The sequence below is a fragment of the Myotis lucifugus genome, unplaced genomic scaffold (genome assembly GCF_000147115.1).
Source record: "Myotis lucifugus unplaced genomic scaffold, Myoluc2.0 scaffold_40, whole genome shotgun sequence".
Lineage (NCBI taxonomy): Eukaryota > Metazoa > Chordata > Mammalia > Chiroptera > Vespertilionidae > Myotis > Myotis lucifugus.
In genome coordinates, this window is record NW_005871088.1 from 90197 (window position 1) to 106889 (window position 16693).

A 16693-nucleotide genomic window follows, 5' to 3' on the forward strand; every position below is an offset into this window, starting at 1 on the left:
GATTCTTTTTTACAGCTGCATAGTATTTTATGTACCAAATACTTTTTAAAGGGTTTATACTTCAACCCAACAATTCCCCTTCTAAATATCTATTGCACAAAAACAAATGTACCCGGATATTTATTTCAGCACTGTTTATAATACTAAAAAATGAGAACAGCATAAAGGCCTATACATCGGGGACTGGCTAAAATAGCTATGGAATATACATTTGTGGATTATTATATAGCCTACTGCCCAAACCCTGCCTCCTGTTTGGGGAGAGAGAAACTTAAAGCACAAAAAGGTGCCCAGCCAGTGTGGCTCAGTGGGTGAGCGTTGACCTATGAATCAGGTCACGGTTCAATTCCTGGTCAGGGCACATGCCCAGATTTCGGGGTCAATCCCCAATGTGAGGTGAGCAGGAGGTAGCCAATCAATGATTCTCTCTCATCATTGATGTTTCTATCTCTCTCATCCTCTCCCTTCCTCTCTGAAAGCAATAAAAATATGTATTCTTTAAAAAGCACAAAAAGGTGTGGGAGGAAGGGAGAGAGAGAAAAAAAAACATCCATGCAAGAGAGGAAACATTGATCAGTTGTCTCCCCTACTCACCCTGACTGGGGATTGAACCTGAAACCCAGGTGTGTGCCCTGACCAGGAATTGACCTTTCTATGCACAGGACAATGCTCCAACCCACTGAGCAACACTGGCCAGGGCTGGAAACATTTTTTAAAGGATTCCCCAGACACCTTTGAAAAAAGAAAAAAAAACTAGGCAAACAGCTGGAAAGATTGATTTTTTTTAAAGTTAGACATTATGAATAGAAATGTTAGGAGTAAAAAGTATATAATACAGTATAGCAGAGATTTTTAAATGATAGGATAAATTTATTGCAGTAAATCTGAAAAGTGATTAACTGAACATTGTGCTAAGAAAATATAACTTACTCATGAAACAAAACACCTGAGTACAACTAAATTCAGTTTCGAGGAAATTGAATCAGTGGTTTAAAATCTACCCTCACCCACATGAAATCCATTAGATCTAAGCCGTTTTACCAAGCATTCAAAGAGCAGCTATTCCTAATGTTATGCAAACATTTATATAGAAAAATTGTAATGTTCTCACAGCTCACTTAACAAAGCATCATATAATTTCATGCATAAATACTGCAGTTTGTGGCCTTAAGAGAAAGGGCCTCGTTCTTGTTCAAAAGACAATGACAATACCATTTTCCCACCCAAATGGTTGCAGGGTGTGCATCTGCAGCTGTTACTGTTTTATTGGGGTCACACCTTATACATAATTTTGTCTACTGGCCTTTTCACACCAACCTGCTGCAGAGCGGGTTCCACACTGCAAGATGTTCACAACCCTGGCTGTGTGGGCCCATGTGGTCCAGAGTGTAGCCTCCTCTTTCACCACAACTTTTGGCAGCTACAAATGATGACGCAGCCCGGCCAGCGTGGCTCAGTGGTTGAGCGTCAACCTATGAACCAGGAGGTCAAGATTTGATTCCCAGTCAGGTTGCGGGCTCAACCCTCAGTGTGGGGCGTGCAGGAGGCAGCCAATCAATGATTATCTCTCATCATTGATGTTTCTATCTCTCTCCCTCTCCCTTCCTCTCTGAAATCAATATTTTTTTTAAATTTTCAATGATGGTGCAGTGAGCATGTCTGCAATGTCAGAGTCACAGTACCTGACTATCTCTTACAGTTAAACAGGCTGAGAATGTCCATTCTGCCAAACCGGTCCACCCAGGAGTGGCACCACAGGCCTGTCCCCTGCACCTTGCCAGCAGGGCCGCAGACATCATTTGTTGCACTTTTGAAATTACTTTCTGTTCAGTTGGAGTCTGTGTTGTTTTAGTTACTGGTGAAAGAGAAACGCTTTCCTATTGTGCTAACTGGCCATCTGGATTTTTCTTAAAGCATCGAGCAGCAGGTGTGTGAGCAACAGGGAACAACATAGGTTCCGGCAGGATGTGCTTCTAGCTATCTATCTACTTCCCAAAGCCAGGCTCATGAGAACCAAGGGGCCACAGCTAAGAAGGCAGGCAAGCTACTTCCCTCACCGGAAGAATCCCACCACTTGTTCTGGAAGCTCAACCAGAGTAAAACCAGAAAGAAGAAAGAAGAATCCCTCTTCTGGGCAAACAACCTGGTTCAAAATCTCTGGTGTAGAATGCAGAGTTGGCCCCTACAGAAGGAAGCAGGCAAAAGGGAAGGTTCAAAAGAGCAGTGGTTGCCTGGCCAATGTGGCTCAGTGGTTGAGCGTCAACCTATGAACCAAGAGGTCACAGTTCGATTCCCGGTCAGGGCACATGCCCGGGTTGCAGGCTTAATCTCCAGTGTGGGGCGTGCAGGAGGCAGCCAGTCGATGATTCTCTCTCATCATTGATGTTTCTATCTCTCTCCTTCTCCCTTCCTTCCTAAAATCAATAAAAAATATATATATTTTTTAAAAAGTGTACTTGGGAGAAGCATCCCCCCCTGCACCCCATCAGACCATGAGGTGGCCACAACTCCAAACCCAAAGCAGTGGAGGAAGGGTGGGTAAACGTCACTACACAAAGATAACAAACTTCAAGTCCAAACCACGCTAGTACCAAGTCACGGTGGGAAAAGATCACTGCAACTTCCACCACACGGAAGAGCTGACCCCACTAATGACCAAAGCGCTCCTACAAAGCGAGGAACAGAAGACTAACAACCCAAGAGCAAACTGGTCAACAGATACAAACAAGCCATTCACACCAGAATTGAAAAGGACCCCGAAGCTCTGAAAGACGCTCACGCTCACTCTTAATGAAAACTACATGATGGCAAAAGCCCACCGGTTGACACCCCTCACCAGGGCAAGGCTCTGGGGAACGAGGGGAGAGCAGGAAACCACACTGGGGGGCACCGGCACCATCTACCCTGTTTGCAGATGCTCAGTGTGGCCGCTTCTAAGAATCTGACCCAAAGACACACAAGGTTGACCCAATGCATTTTCACTGTGGCATTATTTATGACAATAAAAAGACTGGCAACAAGGCAAATGCCGTGGTGCAGCCTCCCAGCGGAAGAGCACACAGCCCAGGACTGTGCCCGCAGCGCATGCGCAGGAGCTGGGCCAGAAGGAAGGGCTCCCTCCCATCTCAGGCTGGGAAGCAGTCCTCTCTGAGAGCCTTGACCTTGATTCCTGACTTCCCCAATGGAGGTGGAAGAGGGAGCCCAAGAGGCAAGTGGTTCAAGCAGACAGAACGGACAAAAAGAGCACAGCATCAGGACTGGCTGGGACCCCGTGGGCCCTAAAAGAGGCAAACCAGCAGCCGGGGAAGCTGAAGCGGAAGTCCCTGCAGCTAGCTCGTGGCGCTCAAAGAAGCAGCCTGCTCTTCGTCACCTCGCCTGGAACGAGGCAGGCGGGAGAGGGAAGCGGAGATTGCACTGTCCTGGGCTGGTCGCCGGCAGGCGGCTCTACTGAATGCACTCCATGACGTGGATCTGCAGGGTGTCCATGTCAGGAGCCTGATACTGGCACTTGGGGCAACAGAAGTCAGGTGGCTCCTCGGGGAGCGTTCTCTGGATGAACGCGGGGTGAAAGGACTGGTGAGCTGCAGAAGGAGAAGAGGCGCTGGTTACAGCACAAACTGCAGGGGGGGAGGGGCCAGAAAGTACTGAGACCTGATGGGACCATCAGATCCAATTACCAGGGTCACTGCCACTAGCACCTTCCCTTTAGCAACCCTCTGGGGGGGTAGGGGGGGAGTGTACCAATGAGAAGCAGCCCATTTGAGCTCCCACCGCCCAGGCTCCCCAGGCTGCCAGCACCCTACCCTTCCCAGCCCCTCCTCCTGCAGCTCTCACCTTGGGCAGGGGGCTGGGCAACCTCTACATGCCGCTTCCTCATATCTTCAATCCTTTGAGAAGAGAAACTATGCAATCAATACGTGCAAGCCAAGCTCTGAGTGGCGTATAAAGCTGATGGAAGGACAGGGCGGCAGGAGGAGAGACAGAGGGCCAGGAGCCCTCAGTCTCTTGCGCTCACTGCTGGAGCCCCCACAGCCCCCATCCCGCTCTGCTCTGCATGCGCCACGTGCTCCAAGACCTACCTGGCCGACTCCTGACAGCTGACCTTCAACCTGCTGTACTCCCGCTGCAGCTGCTCCAGCTGCTCCTGCAGCAGCTCCTTCTTCTCGGCCAGCTTCTCCCGGGCCTGCCGCTCAGCCTGGAAATCAGCCTCGTAGATATCCGCCTGGCAAAGCCAAGAGAGAGGAACGTGCCCACCACCCGTCAGCCACTCCTTGGACACTGTGCCGGGCACAGGGGCGAAGGCAGAGCCCGCTTCCACCCTCCCATGGCCATGGCATAGAGAGAGTCCCCAGGTGCACTGAGAGGCCAAGGAATAGTCAAGAGGTCAAGGGGCTCGAAGAGCTTCTGAGAAGCCACTGCAAAATGACACCAGAGACATGCCAGGTGCCAGCGCCAGCAGGCCCGGCCTGCTCACCCGCATGTAGGCCACAGACCCTCACCTGGGCCTTGAGCACCGGAACGGTCTCCATCACAATCTTGTGCTGCTCAGCCTCTTCCTTCAGCTTATCAATCAATTCCTGCTTAGCCACCAGGGCCTCCTCGGCCTGCTGGAGCTGCTGCTTGAGATCTTCCAGCTGCATTCCCTAGGGATGGGCGAGGGGAGCTGATGAAGCCCGAGCTGGCCCAGGCCTGGGGTCGTGCCACCCCCAGGCCAGCTGCTACTTCAGGCGAGAAGAACTAAGAGGAACAAAAGATCGGACCCAGGTGGCCCGCCAGCCACAAGATATCAGTGTGTGCAGGGCATGGGAAGGTGGAGGCTGAAGAGGACCTCTGAGGTCATCTGGCACAAGCTCCCACCCAGGCCAACACTCCCTTCCCAGAATCCCAGCTGGACAGCCCTCCTCCAACCCATCAAAGGCCAAGAGCCACACTCCCTCCTGAGGCTGCCTGCTCCACGCTGAGCTGTTCTCCCAAACTAACACTCCACCACCCACCCACTACACCAAAACGCATCGGTCCTTCCACTCTGCCACCTGATCAAAGGTCTGCTGGTCCCTCCCAGACACCCATATACACACACACTCACACAGACACTCGCACTCAGACACACACATACACACACACAGACACTCACACTCACACACACACATACACACACACTCACACACAGACACTCGCACTCACACACATACACACACACTCACACAGACACTCGCACTCAGACACACACATACACACACTCACACACAGACACTCGCACTCAGACACACACATACACACACTCACACACACTCACACACATACACACACATACACACACAGACACTCGCACTCACACACACACACACACACACTCACACAGACACTTGCACTCAGACACACACATACACACACTCACACCACGACACTCGCACTCATACACAGACAGATCCACTCAGTCATAGCACAAATACACGGGCACACAAACAACATACAGACACATACAGATAGACACATGCACAGATACACAGACACAAGCCCACATGCATGCACACACACCACCCAACCATCCCTCTGGAGATCTAAGGGCCACAGTTTGGCAACTAACTCTTTCTGTGTAACTGGTTTCAGGCTTTACCCTTATAAGTCTCTTCTGCGTATATTCGTGTTTGACCAGGCTGAAGAGGACCTCTGAGGTCATCTGGCACAGGCTCCCACCCAGGCCAACACTCCCTTCCCAGAATCCTTCTTAAAATGTGATCACTAAAAACGGTACTCAGCCCAGCCGGCATGGCCCAGTGGTTGAGCGTCGACCTATGAACCAGGAGGTCATGGTTCGATTCCTGGTCAGGGCACATGCCCGGGGTTGTGGGCTCGATCCCGGTGTTGGGTGTGCAGGAGGCAGCTGATCGATGATTCTCTCTCATCATTGATGTTTCTCTCTCCCTCCCTCTCCTATCCTCTCTGAAATCAATACAAATATATTTTTAAAAAACAAAAACTGAACCCAGTAGAGGTCTCATAAGGACAAACTAGCAAAGGGCTCCCCTCTGACTTCAACACTGGGATGGAAACATTCCCTGAGAAATCTGAGCCAGGAGCCAAACTGGTGACGGCTAGCAAGAGGACCCAGCCCAGGGAGGGGGTGGAGACCCAACCCAGGCCACCATAGGCAGCGAGCAGCACAGGCCAAGTGTCCCCATCTCCCCGTAGTCTACCCTAGCCATCACACTGCAGCCTTGACAAAACTCGAAGTCGAGTATCCCTCCCTCGCATTTGGGAGAGCAGGCCCCATGGGAGAGGAGCCGGGTCAGCTCAGTCCTAGGCAGTTCCTGGGGTGTGCCCGCCATACTCACTCGGTTTCGCTCATTGCTCCCTGGGCTGCTCTTCATACGGTTGTCATAATCTTGGAAGAGCTGGTGATAGGCTGCCTGGAGCTGCGCCAGCTTCCGCCTAAGAAAAAGGAGCTTTCGCTGGAGGAACCACCTTGTCCTGGACCAGCCACAGTTTTTCCTGCTTCCAACTCCGCCCCTCTTTCTTCCTTCCACTAACCCCCGAAACGGGGCTCCCAGGGGCACATACGTGCCCTTTAGAGGGCCATCAGTTCCGAGGCACGCTTGGCTAAATAGTTAATATTATTTTCCTCATAACTAGCATATTTTGAAGTATGAAAAGAGATGTTTATAATAAAATGGAGCTGTCTGCACTCTTTAAAAAAGTCAACTTCATACCCTAGCCAGTAAGGCTCAGTGGATAGAGTGTCAGCCTGTGAACTGAAGGGTCCTGGGTTTGATTCTGGTCAAGAGCATGTACCTCGGTTGCAGGCTCGATCCCTGACCCTGGTTGGGGCACGTGTGGGAGGCAACCAATCGATGTGTCTCTCTCACATCAATGTTTCTCTCTCTCTGTCTCTCCCCCTCCCTTCCACTCTCTCTAAAAATCAATGAGAAGCCCAGCCTGGTGTAGCTCAGCGGTTGAGCATTGACCCAGGAACCAAGAGGTCACCAGTTCAATTCCTGGTCAGGGCACATGACTGGGTTGTGGGCTCAATCCCCTGTGAGGGGCATGCAGGAGACAGCCAATTGATGATGTTTCTCCCTCATCAATGCTTCCATCTCTCTATCCCTCTCCCTAGAAATACTAAAAATCAATAAAAACGTTTAAAAAATAAATGAAATAAAGAAAGAATCAATGGGGAAAATATCCGCAGGTGGCGATTAAAAACAACAACAAAAGTCAACTTCATGAAAAACAGAAAGGCAGGACTAGTCAAAGGTATACCAACAAAAGGAATGAAGGACCCTGGACCAGACGCCGTTAACACGTGGGCCAAACAGTAGAGTCTGAATATGGCCTGGAGAATGTTGTCATTTCAAGTATGAATCACTTGGATGTGATAATGGTTAAGGAACTGAATCCGGCCCTCAGCCACAGACAGTCCCTAGAAGGGCTCTCCCACAGGTAGAAAGCCACCGACATCCCTCCGACATCCCTCCGGTCTCCATCCCTCCCATGTCAGGCACCACTCACTTCTCCTCCGAGGCAACCTGGCGCTCCTTGCGCAGAGCAGCCTCCATGCTCTGGTTCTGCATGCGCAGCTGGTCCACCTGCACGCTGTGCTGCTGCTGCAGCGCCTCCCGCTCGCTCTCCAGCTGCCGGGCCTGCTCAATGGCTGCCCGGGCCCTGCATGGGGGAACAGGGAGGTCACAGTGGGGCCCCAGCAGGAGTGAGGGTGCTCACAGGAGCCCTGCTGTGCTGAGAAGGACTGCCGGCGAAAGGCAGGTGGGAGCCAGAGAGCACTAGAAGCTCTGCAGTCTGAGGAGAGAGGACGGGCCCTGGGAGCATGGGGAGGAGTCTTGGTTCAGAACATCCTGTCAATGCAGAGCCAACACAGTGTGAGAAAGAGAGAGGTTGCCCTAGCTGGTTTGGCTCAGTGGATAGAACATCAGTCCTTGGACTGAAGGGTCCCAGGTTCAATTCCAGTTAAGGGCACCTAACTCAGTTGCAGGCTCGATCCCCAGCCTCAGTTAGGGAACATGCAGGAGGCAACCAATCGATGTCTCTCTCTCACATTGATGTTTCTCTCTCTGTCTCTCCCCTCCCTTCCACTCCCTCTAAAAATCAATGGGAAAATATCCTGGGGTGAGGATTAACAACAACAAAAAAGAAGAAAGAAGCCGAAACCGGTTTGGCTCAGTGGATAGAGCGTCGGCCTGCGGACTGAAAGGTCCCAGGTTCGATTCCGGTCAAGGGCATGTACCTGGGTTGCGGGCACATCCCCAGTAGGAGATGTGCAGGAGGCGGCTGATCGATGTTTCTCTCTCATCGATGTTTCTAACTCTCTATCTCCCTTCCTCTCTGTAAAAAATCAATAAAAATATATTTTTAAAAAAAAAAGAAGAAAGAAAGGAGGAGGCACTGTCACTGGAGACAGCGACAACTGCAGGGCACCAGGTTTGGGGCAACGTGTTTGTGTCAATGCAGGGACCCAGCCAACCACCAAGTGCAGGTGCCTAGGAAACCTGGGTCTCAGGTTCAGGCTGATGCCATCCATTATGGAAGCCCCTTCAAAGGTGAAGCAGTGATCCCAGAAGAGGATGCTGCTGCGGCCAGGGGAGAGAAGCTCTCAGGAACCACCCCTTAGGGGCCAACAGGCGGGGGATGGGGACCCAGCCAGAGCAGTCTCCGTGGAGGGGCCAGGAGAGATTGGGAGGAGAGGAAGTGGAGGCAGCCAGAAAAAATAAGCCTTTCTAGAAGGTGGCGGGGGGAGCAAGGTAAGAAATGGTTGGGCCCTAACCGGTTTGGCTCAGTGGATAGAGCGTTGGCCTGCGGACTGAAGGGTCCTAGGTTCGATTCCGGTCATGGGCATGTACCTTGGTTGCGGGCACATCCCCAGTAGGGCGTGTGCAGGAGTCAGCTGATCGATGTTCCTCTCATCGATGTTTCAAACTCTCTATCCCTCTCCCTTTCCCTTTCTCTCTATAAAAAATCAATAAAATGTATTTTATTTATTTATTTTTTAAATATATTTTATTGATTTTTTTACAGAGAGGAAGGGAGAGAGATAGAGAGTTAGAAACATCGATGAGAGAGAAACATCGATCAGCTGCCTCCTGCACATCTCCTACTGGGGATGTGCCCGCAACCCAGGCACATGCCCTTGACCGGAATCGAACCCGGGACCCCTCAGTCCGCAGGCCGACACTCTATCCACTGAGCCAAACCGGTTTCGGCAAAAATCAATAAAATATATTTTAAAAAGAAAAGAAATAGGTTGGGGGTTGTCCGGCTAGCGTGGCTCAATGGTTGAGCATTGACCTATGAACCAGAAGGTCACGGTTCGATTCCCAGTCAGGGCACATGCCCGGGGTAGCAGGCTCCATCCCCAGTGACTGCATGTGCAAGCAATCCATGATTCTCTCTCATCATTGATGTTTCTCTCTCTCTCTCCTTCTCCCTTCCTCTCTGAAATCAATAGAAATATTTTTTTTGAAAAGAAAAAAACGGGTGGGGCAACTGGAGGGGGAGGCAGGGTCAGTGTGCTCAGGCAACTCTTTCCCTCCCAGTCACTATTCTAGAAGTGGCAAGGAAGTGACTGGCCCACCTCAGTGGCTCATTTGGAGACCCAAACATCCATCCCTGTGAGGAGAGCCTCCCACTGGCCTGCCTAGGGGGCAGCAGTAGCCTGGGCAGGAAATTCCTCTTTCCCTCTGTACTCCTGCTGTAGCAGCTCGTCTCTTCTCCCCTGGGTCCCCCCACAGCCCCCAGTCTTCCGATTCAGGCCCCGTATTACCCCATAGCCCCCAATCTCCCGTCTCCACACTCATATCCCCCTAAATCTGCAGTTCCAGGTTCCGGCATGTCACCCTGCCGTCCTGAGGCCTTCCATAGGCCCCAATGTGAGGGCAACAGTGAGTGTTTCTGGATGGGGGCAGGTTACTGGGGTTTTTTTCCCACACCTGTCCAAATATATATATATACTACTATAGATATACATTTACATTTACACTTACATATACATATACATATACACGGAGTGGCCAGATTATTATGACTGGCCAGATTATTATGACCACCCCATCAGTACTTCGTTGGGCCACCTTTTGCCTTCAATACTGCGGCGATTCTTCTTGGCATTGACTCCACGAGACGGTGAAAGGTGATGCGAGGAATCTGACACCATGCCTGATGAATAGCACTGTCCAGTTCTGTGAGATTTGATGGTTGTGGAATGTGCTGCCTGATGGCTCTTGTAACTTCGTCCCACAAATTCTCAATTGGATTGAGATCTGGTGATTGTGGGGGCCACCTAAGCAAGGTAAAGTCTCCCTCATGTTCTTGAAACCACTCCTGCACAATACGAGCACCGTGGCATGGAGCATTGTCTTGTTGGAAGAAGCCATCTCCATTGGGATACACCATCAACATGATAGAATGAACTTGATCAGCAATGATACCTAGGTATGTTGTGCTATTCAGACGTTTATAATGGTCTAGCCCTCTAGCAACTTCAGCATGAAATAGCTAATTTGCCTACAAATGTCAGGTGATCATAATAATCTGGCCACTCAGTGTATATATACATGTACATGTACATGTATATGTATATGTATATGTAACACACATTTCCATCTGTTACCAGATAAAAGTTAGGTGCTGATGCCCAGCCAGCATGGCTCGGTGGTTGAACATCGACCTATGAACCAGGAGGTCACGGTTTGATTCCTGGTCAGGGCACAGCTCAGCTAAGCACCTGTCTCCATGCCCCTGTGCTCACTCACAGTCCTCCAGTCCCCCCTCACAGAGTAACCCCCGGAGACACCTAAATGGCCTCAGTCTTCTCAGGTGCCCTGACAGAGGCCTCCAGGTGGGCGTGTCCTCGCCACTCACCTGGCTTCCAAAGCCTGCCGATCCTTGGTGGCAGCCTCCAAGCGACTCTGGCTCTCCTGGAGCTCCCCCAGCAAGGACGTCACCTGGGCTTTCACCGAGGCCTTGTCCTCAGCCATCTGCTACATGAAAAAGAGCCACTTCCTGTCAGCAATGCTTTCTCACCAGCTGCCCACCCTTGGTGGCCCCAAACCCTGGGGCAGCCTGCAAGTGCTAAGATGCGCCACCCTGAGGGCTTCTCTCCTGCCCTTGGCACCCCTACTCATCTCACCTCTCGCCTTCAGAAGTTGCCAAACCCCAGCCAGGCAACTGATGCAATGGAGAGGGGTCGAGTCCCATGAGCCCCTCCTCACCTCTGCGGATGGGGTATGATGAGACCCAGCACAGAACGGCCTCAAGTCTCCTAACACTGACGACCAGGCCGTGAGGACTGAGCCCTGCAGGAATCTCTCAGCCTCTCTGAGACAAGATGCCAAGGGAGGCGAGACACAAAGACAGCGACAAAAGTACACGCTCTATTCCACAGGCCCCGGGCCACTAGAAGGTAAGGTGTTAATGACACCATTCCCAGAAGACCTCTGCCAGCCACAAAATTCAAAAGTTGTCTAGCCCAGCCGGTTTGGCTCAGAAGGTGAGCATCGACCTATGAACCAGGAGGTCATGGTTCAATTCCCAGTCAGGGCACATGCTGGGTTGCAGGCTCAATCCCCAGTGTGGGGCGTGCAGGAGACAGCCGATCAATTATTCTCTCTCATCATGGATGTTTCTATCTCTCTCTCCTTCTCCTTCTCTCTCTGAAATCAATAAAAATATTTTTAAAAAGAAAAAAAATATGTAGATCAAGTTTTCAGGCTAAATAGTAAAAAAAAAAAAAAAAAAAAAGAGCCCTTGCCGGTTTAGCTCAGTGGATAGAACATCAGCCTGCAGACCAAAGGGTCCCGGGTTCCATTCCAGTCAAGGGCACATACCTGGTTGCAGACTCCTCCCTGTCCTGAGCCCTGGTCGGGGCTCGTGCAGGAGGCAACCAATCGATGTGTTTCTCTCACATTGATATTTCTGTCTTTCCCTCTCTCTTCCACTCTCTCTCAAAATCAATGAAAAAATATCTTCGGGTGAGGATTAAAAAAAAAAAGAGTTGCTTAGCCGGAGTGGCTCAGCGGTTGAGTGTCAGCCTAGGAACTAGGAGCTCACGGTTCCATTCCCAGTCAGGGCACATGCCTGGGCTTCGGGCTCAGTCCCTGGTAGGGGGCGTGCAGGAGGCAGCCATTCGGTGATTCTCCCTCATCATTGGTATTTCTATGTCTCTCTCACTCTCTCTTCCTCTGTGAAATTAATTTTTAAAATAGGTTTCTAAACAAAAGATGTCGAAACTCGCAATTGCCTGATCTCCCTCATCAAACAGTCCGGACCAGATCCCCGTAACCTCAAGCTGCTCTAGCCCAGGGTTGAGACTCAGTCCTCCCCATCACTGACCCCTGGGCAGTAACCCCTCCATAGTAACCGCCACTCCTGAGGGTGCTCTGGGGGACCCCTCTGGAAACACTGACATCCCTGTGGGTTTGCAGAACGCCTGAGGCTGGTCGCACAGGTGGCCAGAGCCCCTAGCTTGGCCGCTCCTGGGAGAAGGCCTGCCTGCCCCCTGGGCTACCTGCTGGCATCTCTTCAGGTGCTCCACCTCCTGCAGGGCCTGCTCCCGCTGCCTCTTCAGGTCCAGCTTCTCCAGGTTCAGTCTCTCCACCAGTTTCCTGGCCTCCTGGAACTTCTGCATGAGGAACTCCTTCTCCTCCCTCTGGCTGCCCTGGAAACGCTGCAGCTCCTCGCAGCACTCCCGCAGCATCTGGTTGCTCTGCCGGATGGCATCTGGCAGCAGAGGAAACAGCCGAGGGGAGGTAAGCTCTGGCAGCCAGCCTGCCAGCCCCCTGGCCTGGCACAGTGCATTCCCCATAACACCGAGCCGCCTCTCACACAGAGTCTCATTGAATAGGAAGCTAGAGATGCCACCTGGGCACCTGGGGCTACACCTAAGTACCAAAGGAGCAGATTTGGAGCCCCGGAGGTATGATCAAGGGGTGAGGCCTTGTCACACAGAGGAGGGAGGATGCACCACACCCAGGGACAGCCATGGTATGGTGCCTGAGGGGCACAGTACAATGGCCACTGGGACCTGGAGAAACTGCCCCCGATTCAGGTGAGGATGTGGGGGGTGAGAGTGGGGGCTGTGGTGGAGACAGGGAAGGGGTGGCCAGGAAAAAACTCAACCCCCATCCACATGTGGGGAGGAGGCAGCTGGAGGACGGCCTTCAGCTGAAGGCCCTTCACAGAGACACCTGGCCCGAGGTGGCCCAAGACTCCTCCCTTTCTTTCCCAAAGCAGCCCATAGGCCCTTCCCAGGGCAGGCCACGCCCCTTCCCAGGGCAGGCTACGCCCCTTCCCACAGAAGGCCATGCCCCCTTCCCAGGATAGCCAGCGCTTAATGACTAATCAGTATGGAAGTATAAACACCTGGCCACATTGGCCCAACTTGGGACAACTCAGAAGGGTCATTCCAGCTCCAGAGCTTGGCCTGCACTGCAGCCCAGCTTCTCCCTCTGCCCACCCCTGCCTCTTCCCTGTCCTTCCCTTCCCTTCTCTTCCTCTTCTGGTCCTCAGAGCATTCTAAATAAACTTCCTACCCAGCCGGTGTGGCTCAGTGGTTGAGCATCTACCTATGGATCAGGAGATCATGGTTCGATTACCGGTCAGGGTACATGCCTGGGTTGTGGGCTCGATCCCCAGTGGGGGGCGTGCAGGAGGCAGCTGATCAATGCTTCTCTCTCATCATTGACGTTTCTGTCTCTCTCCCCCTTCCCCTCTGAAATCAATTTTTTAAAAACAGAAACTTCCTGCACATTCATCTCTGTCTCACAGTATGCTTCCAGGGAACCCCACCTGAAACACTGAGGGAGGGTGACTGAGCTTGAATTGCTAGCTGGCTCTCAGACGTCTGCCTAGAGCAGCGGTTCTCAACCTGTGGGTCGCGACCCCTTTGGGGGTAGAACGACCCTTTCACAGGGGTCGCCTAAGACCATCGGAAAACACATATATAATTACATATTGTTTTTGTGATTAATCACTATGCTTTAATTATGTTCAATTTGTAACAATGAAATTGGGGGTCACAACATGAGGAACTGTATTAAAGGGTCACGGCATTAGGAAGGTTGAGAACTACTGGCCTAGACCCAGCAGACACAGAGGCACAGGTGATCAGAATAAGCCTTCCCCCAGCAGGACTGGGTCCCCTGACTTTTTACTCCACGCCCACTGTCCTCCTCACCTCGGAGCTCTTGATTCTCCTCCAGGCAGCGCTGGAAGGTCTCAGGAGCACCCTGCTCCGAAGGCAGGTGGAGCATGGCCGGCTTCCCCAGAGAAGACTCTTCACCCATGTCCTGGTCCCCAGCCGGGCCACCGCTGGGCTGCACCATCTCACACAGCGGACTCTTCCAGGGGGGCCTGCTCATTCAACAAGTCAAGGTTTGGAAGAGAAAGGCAGCAGGAGCGTCACACGGGACCTGTGCAGATTCCCCTGCAGGACAAGGAGCGCAGATGTCAGCAGCTCTGGGGCCATCCTGTAAGCAGAATGCCAAGCACTCTGTCTAGTGTAACAGGATGTGAAAATGGGCTTTTTGGTCTAAGAGGTGACCCATACTCCCATTCCAAAGGGAGGTGCAGGCCCATATGTGGGACTTGGAAAAGCCATGGTTCAGCACTGATTAGAAACTCTTGTCTAGCACCTGTCTCTGGGCTGTAAGCTGAAATTAAGAATTTCATGCCCTGGCCGGTGTGATCAGTGGTTAGAGCGCCAGCCCACACACTGAAGGATTTCTGGTCAAGAGCACATACCTCGGTTGCAGGTTCTATTTCCAGCCTGGCCTACTACAGGCAACCAATCACCAATTGATGTGTCTCTCTCACATTGATGTTTCTCTCTCTAGCTCTCCCCCTCCCTTCCATTCTGTCTAAAAATCAATGGAAAAATATCCTCAGGTGAGGATTAACAAAAAATAAAAAAAGAAACAAAAGACCACATATTGTATGATTCTGTTTATATGAAATGTATAGAATAAGCAAATATATAGACAGAAAGCTGCCCTGTTGGTGTGGCTCAGTGGTTGAGCATCGACCCATGAACCAGGAGGTCACTGTGTGATTCCCAGTCAAGGCACATGCCCAGATTGTGGCCTTGATCGCCAATAGGAAGCATGCAGGAGGCAGCCAATCAATGATTCCTGCTCTCCCTTCCTCTCTCTGAAATAACTAAAAAACAAAAGTTTAAAAAAAAGAAAGCTTAGTGGATGTTTAGAGGTACTGGAGATGGAGTGATGGAGGTGATAGCTAAAGGGCACAGGGCTTCTTTTTGAATTGATGAAAATGTTTTGGAATTACTAGTGAGGATTGTACAACTCTGAATATCCTAAAAACCAGTGAATTGTACACTTTAAATGGGTGAATTCTGTGGTGTATGAATTACAACTCAATAAAGCTGTTCTTGAAAAATAATAATAATGAGACAGGATTATAAGGGGTATAAATGAAACAAAATTAGCCATGAGTTGATAATTGTTCAAGCTGGGATGTGGGTACATGGAGTTTACTATACTATTCTTCCTACTTTTGTACATCTTTTAAATTTTCATAATAAAATGCTCAAAGTTCCATATCTCTCCCTTGGATTACTGCAATAGCCTCCTAACAGGCCACCCTGTTCCTAACCTTGCTCCCTACAGTCGGCCAGAAAAATCAGCCTAAAAGAGTAATTCCAATCACGTCCCTGCTCTAATCAGACGCCTACTATGGCTCCTCATTGCCCTCCGTGTAAAAGCCAAAATTCCTACTAGAGCCTAAAGATCCTGTACCATCTGATTCCCCATTACTTCCTCTCCAAGTGCCTTACTCCGCTCCAGCTATAGTGGCCACTTTGCTGTTTTTAAAACATGCCAGGATGGCCCATTCATTCTCGAGTCTCTCTCACACACACACACACTCACATGGTATGAGGTCGGGTAGACATTAATCGTTTTTGCAAAGTGAGCAAACGGAGGCACGTGGAGGTAAGATAGCTGCCAAACTGTATTGGGACCTTATTAAAGAATTTAACAACCTCAAATGCAGTCAAGTTTGATGAACAGAAAATGTCTCCGAACTAGAAGAATCATCCACGAACTAGGGGCGTGGTCAAACTCCGCGGCCGCGGAGGAGGGACAAGCGGAACAGTCAAGCTCGCCGCCAAAGTAATCTGGGTCCAGCATCGGCCCCGCCTGGGCCAGTGCCCTAGCAGCGGGCGGCAGAAACGGACCTGGGCCCAACAGGAGTAGGAAGCCTGGACGTCCGGGGGAATCTAGGAGGCGGCGGAACGCCCACCGATGGTACCCTGTCTTCCTGTCTTCGGGGAAGAGGGCCACACCTGTCAGCAGAATCGATCCGACGTGAGAAGGGCGGGAGCAGCGGGTCGCGAGCGCCCCTCGAGCCCGTCACTCCAAGCAAGTCCCGACTCCGCGGTAGCTCTTCCCTTCTCCGGCCGCTGAAATCCCCACTTCCGGCTTCCGGTGTCGTTGCTGTGGTACCCGGAAGTAAAACACGCAAGCCCCGCCCCACCCAGGAGGCCGGCAAGAGGTGTGAAGGAGGCTGTTTCCCAAGAAAGCCCGAACCCGCCAGCCTCAGTCGGCCCGCAGTACGTTCCCTAGTGACGTGTACCACCCGCTGCTTTTCCCGGCGTCAAGCCCACACTTCCCCTAGTCTCTCCAGCGGCGGCATCCAGCCCCCGGTCGCTCGGCCGTCCCGCCCCCGC

The 16693-nt window shown here is 51.5% G+C and overlaps 1 protein-coding gene across 9 annotated transcripts; it reads right to left on the reverse strand.

Annotated features, from left to right (window-relative positions):
• Positions 1-847: 847 nt before the first annotated feature.
• On the reverse strand, positions 848-16486 carry IKBKG (inhibitor of nuclear factor kappa B kinase subunit gamma). Of its 9 annotated transcripts, none has more exons than XM_014454853.2 (10): positions 16310-16486; positions 14183-14358; positions 12515-12726; positions 10870-10988; positions 7510-7662; positions 6336-6432; positions 4500-4643; positions 4080-4222; positions 3835-3887; positions 848-3581 (listed from the first exon to the last, which is right to left on the reverse strand). In XM_014454853.2, the coding sequence occupies exons 2-10, from the start codon at positions 14328-14330 to the stop codon at positions 3445-3447; spliced, it is 1206 nt and encodes a 401-aa protein (XP_014310339.1). In that variant the 5' UTR covers positions 14331-14358; positions 16310-16486; the 3' UTR covers positions 848-3444. The 9 variants fall into 9 exon arrangements, with proteins under 9 accessions (XP_014310339.1, XP_006087699.1, XP_014310338.1 ...); XM_006087637.3 differs by having other exon boundaries at positions 14183-14431; XM_014454852.2 differs by having other exon boundaries at positions 16202-16486.
• Positions 16487-16693: the final 207 nt, after the last annotated feature.